This window comes from Triticum aestivum, chromosome 2B, assembly GCF_018294505.1.
Source record: "Triticum aestivum cultivar Chinese Spring chromosome 2B, IWGSC CS RefSeq v2.1, whole genome shotgun sequence".
Classification (NCBI taxonomy): Eukaryota; Viridiplantae; Streptophyta; class Magnoliopsida; order Poales; family Poaceae; genus Triticum; species Triticum aestivum.
In genome coordinates, this window is record NC_057798.1 from 802,074,397 (window position 1) to 802,084,111 (window position 9,715).

Sequence of the window (9,715 nt, forward strand, 5' to 3'; positions counted from 1 at the left end):
TACATCTACAAATGAATAAAGTTGAAGTTCTGTTTTCAAAAAATACATGGTGGTGTTGTCAGGCGATGACGCGATGGCCAGCATTCTGGGGCACATCGAGATGTCGTCCGGTTCGATCTCAGTGGTCCACGTGGACGACCTATGCCGTACCGAGATACTCCTTGCCGAGAAGGAGACGGCGTCAGGGCGGTATATCTGCTGCAGCCTCAACACCACCGCCGTGGCGCTCGCCCGCTTCCTGGCGCTCAAGTACCCACAGTACAATGTCAAGACCGACCGGTACGTACAATACAAGCTAGCTAGCTCCTGGGTTCCGGCCGAGAAGCGTAATTATAATAAGGTCCTCTGATTAATTGTTTGGGTTTCAGTTTTGGTGGTCTCCCCGAGAAACCCAAAGTCTGCATTTCCTCGGCCAAGCTCGTCGGAGAAGGCTTCCGGTTCAAGCAAGATACACTGGACAAGATATACGATGGTGCCGTCCAGTACGGAAGGGCCTTAGGGATCCTTCCATACTAAAAACTGGCATGGTGGGTCTCGAGCGAACAGCCTCTAGGTTTTCCCTGCCGCACGAGTCAGCACACCCGTCGATTTGCCTCTTGCTCATGTGGACTTAGCATCATGGAGGTGTGGGGGATCCCGTCCCTCGCCGACAGGATCGCTATGTTTTCAAGGTGTTTTTTATATTTTGTTAAAGTTTACATGCTGCTTAAGAAGAGGAGGCGCTGGCGGCTCCTTGAAAGATGAAATAAAATTCTTCCCGCCTAACCCCATCCCGACGGTGCATATAGCATTTTCGGAGGGCGTGTGGAGGTGTATCTCCGACCGTTTTCATGGAATTTGATCGGTTCTTATATTCAGTGAATCTGCTTGGATCCGGACTTCATTTGTCCAAGTTCATGTGTCAATAAATTGGTTCTTCTCCATCTACGCTTCTCTTAATTATCCAAGGGTACTGTACTAGTGCGCTATTCCTTTGGGGCCTTGAGGCCTTAGCACGACTACCCAAATATCTACTCCAACAAAGTTTGTCCGGCTCTCACGAGGAAGGGGTGATGATGGTGGCTCGCCTTTGTCTTGCTCCAGTCCTTTTAATCGTCCCTAGCTAGGTGGTCTCCAGAACTGAATGAAATACCTATTGTCTCCAATGTTTTTTGTACTGCCTTGAAGCTGATAAATAAATCGAAAGTTTTTTTCCCTAAAATAATAACTAGCATGGTGACCCACACAATTATGCAGCTAGATTATATTTGATAAGTACTAATAATTTTTTGATAATAGCAAGAAATGCTGAAAAAGAGTGTAACCTTTCCCCTATTTATTTTTCTAGCTCCTTTCTTGGAGCTAATCTATCTACTCTATCTATCTTTTTCTGAGGGAATATCTATTCTGCCTATCTATTTATCTATAATTAATTATCCTTTTGCCGCAGTGGTGTCCATGTACTCAGTTTTGCCCTTAGGTGCGAATCGTGCTCAGTTTTGTCCCTAGTCTGTGCGCAGCTACTGTGCCGAGGCCAAACGGCCAGATTTAACTCCATTCCGTCTGTTGGCGTTTATGGTAGTGGGTCTGGAGCTTAGATATGGGACCGCGTGGAAGTGGGTCCGGAGCTTACATGTGGGACAGCGCAATGACGACAAATCATAGGGTTCGAACCGGGCACACCCGACGCCGATCTGTCCTGTGCGCCGCTCGGCCGTCCTGCAGCGTCGCCACCACCTGTGTCGCCACCAGTTGCGCTGCCACGGCCGTTCTGCTCCACCGCCACCTGCTGCACCGCTACCTGCTCCGCCAGCGACCTTCCTGCGACGCCACGGGTGAGGCGCTCATTCCGCCACTCCGCCCGCCACCTGCTCGACACACGGCGTGGCCTCCTTCCGTGCGCCCGGCCGGAGCGCTGATAGGTGGGGGGCTGTTGCACAAAGAGGAAGTAGGTGGGTGAACCCTATTGCAAAATGGCAAGCGGTGGCGACCCCAGAGTATTTGGTGAGGCAGGCATCGAGCCCAAGATCCGTCGCGTCCACGACTGGGTTGCCGAGGGGTAAGTCATGCCTCCTGTTTAGATTGAGCTTCCTTGTGAATTTCAATTGTCGATTCGAGTTGGTTTGCGGTCGATTTTGCTATGGGTGTCCTGATTGCGTCTCTGTTTTTCGTAGGTTAGGATGGAGTTGCGGTTTGCTTTCTTGGTGCACATTAGAAGGGACCGCTACATCCTTAATGCAAACAATAAGAAGAAATTCCAAGGAGGTTTCGATTATCTCTTGCGAATGGCATGCAATTGAAGTTTCCGACAATCTGGTCAGGTAATTTGCAGCCAATATCCTTGGAGTTTGCTTGATGAAGTGGAATACAAATACTACGATGGGGGAAATAAATGGGTGACAGTTAGTACTGATGAAGAGCTCACTACCATGTTTGCTAAGCATAAGGAGATAGAGAATTTTCATGTGAGGCTCCAAGTTGATGTGCTTGAGAAGGCATTTGGACCTAGGATAGTGGGTGCACCTTCTCGGGAAGAACCATGTCGTCATACTATCAGCTCTAGCTAGAATAGCTAAATTATTAGTGCACGACGATGTCGTGGCTCGACAAGCGTGGGCATCGGCAGAAGGGTCCCCCTTGAAGTAGAGCCTGATGCTTGCAATTCTGGGGTTGATGAAAAGAAGCTATATTTTGATGTAATTCCGAATTTATGATGGGCACCTCGGGCTGAAAATCAAGATGAGGCTGACAATGATGTCCATGTGGAGGATGACGCGGTGGGTGAAGACGAAGACCTTGCAGCTGTTGAATGGGACCCTTTGAACCCTCATATGGAAGAAGGTTCTGTTTTTGCATCCATGAGTGAGTGTAGAAATGCACTTGTGACGTACTGCATCAAAGCAGAACGTACTTTCAAGTTGATAAGAGCGATCAAGTATGTTACATAGTGCACTGTCTGACTGAGGGTTGTCCATGAAGGATGCTCGCATCTAAAATGCGAAATAGCATAAATGTTCAAGTCAAAGTGAACCCTTTTAGGCACACATGCCAGGAATCAACCCTTATGAAAGAAACAATCAGTAGAGCCAAGTCAAGATGGGTGGCGGAAGAAGTAAAGAAGTGGGTGAAAGAAAACCAGCAAGTGGGTGCGAGGAATTGCAGAAGAACATCAAAGAGTGGTTCAAGATAGAGTTACCATACATGAGAGTGTTGAATGGTAAACAACATGCTATGGATTCTATTTATGATAACTGGCAAGAAAGTTTTCAATTGTTGTATTCATGCAAAGGTGAAGTCGAGAGGACCAGCCCAGGTAGTATTGTAGATATTGACCACCACACCATGGAGTGCACCTCCAGGGGAGTGACAAAGACCAAGGAATGCTTTAGGAAGATTTTTGTCTGCTTTGAGGCTTGTCGCCGGGTTTTTTTTGCAGGCTGCAGGCCGTATTTGTCTATTGATGCTACTTTTCTCACATGAAGGTTTAAAGGACAGTTAGTAGCATATTGTGTAGTTGATGCACACAGTTTCGTATTTCCAGTTTCGTACAGTGTGCTTGAGACAGAGTCTGAGGAGAGATGGACTTGGATTTTGCATAATCTGTGTCGAGTTATTGCAAATCCCAATGGGTTGGTAATTCATACAGATGCCTGCAAAGGTTTAGAAGTGGTTGTGGACAATGTGTTGTCTAGAGTAGAGCATAGGGAATGCACGTGTCACCTTCCTACAAATTTTGCGAAGAAATAGAAAGGAAAGGTGTATACCCACAATTTATGGCCAACATTGTTGACTCGTAGTGTGAAGAAGCACAACTACCACTTGAGGCAGTTATATCCGAATCCCAAAGTGAAGGAATACTTGGAAACACACCACTCCAAGTTATGGGCCAGAAGCCAATTCAGTAAACTGAGCAAAGTGACCATGTGCACAATAATCTTGCAGAGTCTTTCAACTCAACAATTCGAAATCTAAAGGGTCTTTATGTGGTGGATTTGCTTGACATGATAAGGATAGAATACGTGTAGAAGTTTCATTATCGTGCAGGAATAACCGTGGAAAAATTCATGGGCCACATTGTCACCCCTGCCGTGATGAATGAACTGAAGAAGAAAACAACAGGCTTGGAAATGAACATGACTCTTTGCTCGGGTACCACATCAAAGGTGTCATTTTTGGATAAATAGAAGAGGGAATGGAGATATCCAGTGGATTAGAAGCTAGAACTTGGAGTTGTAGGCAATGCCAGATAACTGGGTTGCCATGCATTCATGCCTTGTTTTTCATCACTCCTCTCTCAGGTCCAGCAGGGAACATACAACAGCATGTGCATGATTACTACTCTGTTGCAAGGTTCAAAGCCACATATGCATATGCCTTACCTGCTTTGGAGGTGATGACCCACAAGTATAGGGGATCAATCATAGTCCTTTCGATAAGTAAGGGTGTTGAACCCAACGAGGAGCAAAAGGAAATGACAAGTGGTTTTCAGCAAGGTAATGTCTGCAAGCATTGAAATTATAAGTAGGAGATAGCAGGATAATTTGTAACGAGCAAGTAATAGTAACGACAAATAGTATGAAGCAAGGTATCCCAATCCTTCTGTGGCAAAGGACAGGCCAAAACGGTTTCTTATAATAAGCAAAGTGTTCTTGAGGGTACACAAGAATTTCATCTAGTCACTTTCACCATATTGGTTGAATTTCTGTTCGGTACTTCAATAATTTGAGATGTGGGTAGACCGGTGCTTAGTTGTTGTTCTTACTTGAATAACCTCCTACTTATGATTAACCCCATCGCAAGCATCCGCAACTACGAGAAAAGTATTAAGATTAAATCTAACCATAGCATTAAACATTTGGATCCAAATCGTTCCCTTATGAAGTAGCGCATAAACTAGGGTTTAAGATTTTGTCACTCTATCAACCCATCATCTAATAACTTCTCCAGAATGCATTCCCTTAGGCCCAGATATGGTGAAGTGTCATGTAGTCGACATTCACACGACACCACTAAGGGAATCACAACATACATATCATCGAAATACCGAACACATATCATGTTCATATGATTACTTGCAACATGATTTGTCCCGTGACCTCAAGAACTAAAGTAACTACTCACAAGTGATAAACATGCTCATAATTAGAGGGGTATTGAATAGCGTAATGGATCTGAACATATAATCTTCCACCAGATAAACTATATAGTGATTAACTACAAGATGTAATCAATACTACTATATTCACCCACATGTACCAATATGAGGTTTCGGTACAAAGATTGAACACAAGAGATGAACTAGGGTTTGAGAGGAGATGGTGTTGGTGAAGATTGGCCTCCCCAAGATGAGAGGGTTGTTGGTGATGACACTGGCTTAGATTTCCCCCTCCGGGAGGGAAGTTCCCCCGGCGAAATGGCTCCGCCGGAGGGCAAAAGTGCCCCTGCCCAAGTTCCGCCTCGAGACTACGACACTCCTCCCGAAAGTCCTCTCCTTAATTATTTTAGGTCAAAATGACTTATATACTAGAAGACGGGCATCGGAGGTGGGCCGAGGAGGGCACAACCCACCAGGGCATGCCTGGGTTCCCTGGCGTGACCAGGTGGGTTGTGCTCTCCTGGTGGGCCCCCTCTGGTACTTATTTGCTCTGATAATTCTTAAATATTGCATAAAAAATCCTCGTGGAGTTTCATCTCACTTGGAGTTGTACAGAATAGGTAGCCTAATGTTGCTTTTTCAGGTCCAGTTTTCCAGCTGCCGCTATTCTCCTTCTTGATATAAACTGTGTTGGGGAACGCGGTAATTTCAAAAAAAATCCTACGATCACGCAATATCTATCTAGTTGATGCATATCAACGAGAGGGGAGAGTGTGTCCACGCACCCTCGTAGACTGTCGGTGTGCATCGGTAGGGGTTCTCCTTTTGACCCCTTTACTTGTGCACGGGCAGTCAGAGCCACCCGCCACAGCCACGCATAACAGGGCAAGGGAGGGAAGCAGGAGAGAAGCCGAAAGCACAAGACAAAAAAAGCAACGTCAAGGACCAAGGCCACAGAGATCGGATGGGCGAAGCAGGTTTCTCCAGCAAGGACCCTTGCCGGGGCAGCCTCAGCAGCCTCGGCAAGACCCTTGCCGGGGCAGCTCGCCCACACCAATGGAGCGAGCCACCTTCGAGCCCACCGTCTCCAACGCCAACAAACGCATTAGGACAGGACTCGGGAGGCACTTCCATGGTGGCATGCAGATCTTTGTGAAGACAAAGAATATTCAAGATCAGATGAGAATTGGAAGGCAATGATCCTCGGCAGTGTTCTTGCAGAGGAAACCTACAAGACCCCCGGCAAGGTCCTTGCCGGGGACAACAGCGCACCACGGCAAGACCCTGGCCGGGCCACCCAGCAAGATCCTTGCCGAGGGCGTCAGCAGGGCCACTGCCAGGCCCACACCAGCCAAGTCTCCACCGCCGTTCACATGCAGCTGCCGACCTAACCAGTTGGGCAGGCACCTCTGTGGCAGCATGCAGCCCTTCGTGGAGGCTCCACCACCGCGCCACCTCAGCTGCTTGCCTGCCGACACCAGTGCCACCAGGAAGACCAAGGCGGGCGACCCCGGCAAGGAGGTTGCCAGGTGTGTCGCCTGCCAGGCCTTGGCGGCTGCCGACAAGCCAGAAGCTCCGACAAGCAGTATTGCAAGATCCACCGCACCAAGGGCCATGATCTCCAAAACTGCCGGCAAGTAGAGCTGCTCGTTGAGAAGCAGAAGGCCGAGTATGAGCGGTGGGACAAGGAGAAAGGCGAAGATGGTGCCGAGGGATCTGGCAAGAAACATGGAGGCCAAGGAGGCCGCCGCAGCAAAGATAATCAGCAGGAGAGGCCCGACCGACGCCGCGACAAGAAGCAAGAGGACGATGATCATGACGAGGATGACGAGTTCGGTGACCACGAGTTCCAGAAAGGCACTGAGGCCATGTGCGTGGATGGTGGCGCCTCACTGCATACATTCCACTGCCAACTCAAGCGGTGGGTGCGTGAGATCACAGCGGTGGAGCCATCGTTCGACGCACGAAAGCCGCTAAAATGGTCCAGCACGCCCATCATCTTCGACACCGAGGACCATCCTGACCGCACTACTGCGGTCGGGTGCTTGGCATTGTTGGTCTCACCAACGATCCGCAACCTCAAGATGACAATGATGTTGATTGACGGCGGGGACGGTCTGAACTTGATCTCGCCTGTTGTGGTCAAAAGGCTACAGATCCCTGATGGAGACCTCGAGGAGACGGGCACGTTGCCAAGGGTTAACCTGGGGAGGAGCCAGCCAAAGGGAAAGGTCACGCTGCCCGTGACATTCTAGGTTTTCCCTGCCGCACGAGTCAGCACACCCGTCGATTTGCCTCTGCTTATGTGGACTTAGCATCATGGAGGTGTGGCGGATCCCGTCCCTCCCGGCAGGATCACTATGTTTTTAAGGTGTTTTTTATATTTTGTTAAAGTTTACATCCTGCTTAAGAAGAGGAGGCGCTGGCGGCTCCTTGAAAGATGAAATAAAATTCTTCCCGCCTAACCCCATCCCGACGGCGCATATAGTATTTTCGGAGGGCGTGTGGAGGTGTATCTCCGACCATGTCACACCCTAGCTGGTTCATGCATTAGAGTGTTGCATCATGTCTATTCTTTCATCAGAAACCTGAAATGGGGATGACAGAACTCCCAGCCCCCTCTGAAACCAACTAGGGTTTACTAAAAACTTTTTCAATGAACCTGAAATGCCCTTCTAAAATGCCCATCATTTTTGTCTTGGTTCAGAACCTCTGCCAAAAGTGATGCACATTTTCCTAAGTCATCTTAGGGTCTTTGAATTAAATCATAGATATTTGAATTTGGGCATTTAAAATTATATAAAATATTTCAAATGCTCAAATATCTCCAAACTAAAATGTTTCATGTTGGAAATAATCCAACTATGGACCAGGAGTAGTTTGGTGATTTTAGGAGTTGCCTAAGTATTTTTAATAATTCAACAAAGTTGCAGAAGTATTAAAAAACAGAAAACAGGAGAAATAACAGGGAAACTTACCTGGCGCCCAGCACCCGGCCCACCTGCCGGCCCAGCCCAGCGCCGCTCCAGTGAGCTGCTTGCCGGCCAGGCAGGCATGCAGGTGCCCGATGGCGACCGCAGCGCGCGCCACGCAGCTGGCCGTTGCCCTACTTCACCTCCTCGCCTCGTGGCTGGATGGATGAACTCCACGCCGCGCCGTGAACCTCCAGGACACCTCCATTCTCCCCCAACTCCTCTCTCTCGCGCTCCCCCGCCATGGCCGACGCCATCGCCGCCACCCCCTCACCGTAGCCACGCCCTCCGTCAACCCCACGTCGTGCCGCCGTGTCCAGGAGCTCCGCCACCCTCCTCTCCTTCGAGCAAGCCGAGCCCCGAGCGCTCGCAAGGCCCGAGCCCACCGCATCGACCTCGACCGAACCGCCGTCGCCGGAGATCCCCTTCAACGCCGACGTCGCTCCGGCCCGTCCCCGGCCGCACCAAGTGCTTCGTCGAACTCCCCGTGAGCTTAACCATCTTCCCCTCCCTTCTTTTCTTGCTCCCGAGCCGTGTAGCGACCTCCCGGAGCTCAACCGCACCCACCGCCGTGGAGCTCGTCGCCGACGTGCTCCCGGTCACCCTCCGGCACAACTTGGTGTCTATCATGCTCACCACGTCACGTAGCACCTAACCAGCTACTCCCCGCACCTCACCGACTCCTCTAGCGTAAAGTTCGCCTTCGGCCGAACTCCGGTGGCCGCCAAAGTCGTCGCCGGCGCCAAATCCGGCCACCCCAACCCCAACGGACTCCACCAAGAGCTGCGGCTCCTCCTCAGCTCCACTCCGATGGCCTCCGCGACTCGTTTGGTTGCCGGAACGGCAAAAACCACTTCCGCCGCCGCGTCGGGCTCGCCGGCGGCTAAACTCTGGTGCAGGTTGGCCCTGGTTGACTCTCCTGAGTCAATGACAGGTGGGGCCCAGCCCTGTTAATTAAATAGGGTTAGTTTTAATTAACTTTAACTAAACTAATTACCCACACACCCTGGACCCACAGTCAGGTTTGACCTGGACGTCTCCGTTGACCCTGACGTCATCCTGACGCATGGCTGACGCAATAAATTAATTTCTGGATTTATTCTAATATAGGAAATTCCAGAATATAGTTTAAACTTCAAAAATTCATAACTTTTAATCTGTAACTCCAAATCAGACAAGTTATATATGAAAAATGATCAGAAAAATCCAATCTATCCATCTGTACTATTTTCATGCATGATTAAACAAGTTAACTTGATGTTAATGCAGAACAAGGTAAAACACTTTAAAGGGCCATGTATGAGTTTGAAATTTGAATCTTTGGTTCAAATTGGTTCAAACCCTTCTGGTCTTAGTTGCATTAGCCCAACACACTCATATTGCCATGTTTCATGCATGCATCATATTGTCGCACATTGTTTGGTGATGGCTGTGTATCGGTGTTCTTTGCGGCAGGTTCTGCCTCCGAGGAGTACCGTGATTACCCTAATGAAGAACCGTATCAGTGCATCGAACCATCAGGCAAGCAACCAACCATTTGATCATATCGATACAATCCCATGTTCTCGCTCCTGCTCTCTTTTACTGTATTAAGACAACGCGTTTCAAACTGCTGTGTGTTACGGTAGTTGAACCCATTTCCTCTGCATGACCTGTCATTGCCACAGTA

The 9,715-nt window shown here is 49.0% G+C and overlaps 1 protein-coding gene across 1 annotated transcript in view; it reads left to right on the plus strand.

Annotated features, from left to right (window-relative positions):
* Window positions 1–920, plus strand: part of LOC123047541 (anthocyanidin reductase ((2S)-flavan-3-ol-forming)-like) — a 2,835-nt gene extending 1,915 nt beyond the window's left edge. The window contains exons 5-6 of the mRNA XM_044471125.1: window positions 63–279; window positions 369–920. Of these exons, the coding sequence (XP_044327060.1) occupies window positions 63–279; window positions 369–516 (365 nt within the window). The 3' untranslated portion in view covers window positions 517–920. The remainder of the gene's footprint in view (window positions 1–62; window positions 280–368) is intronic.
* The last annotated feature ends 8,795 nt before the right edge of the window (window positions 921–9,715 follow it).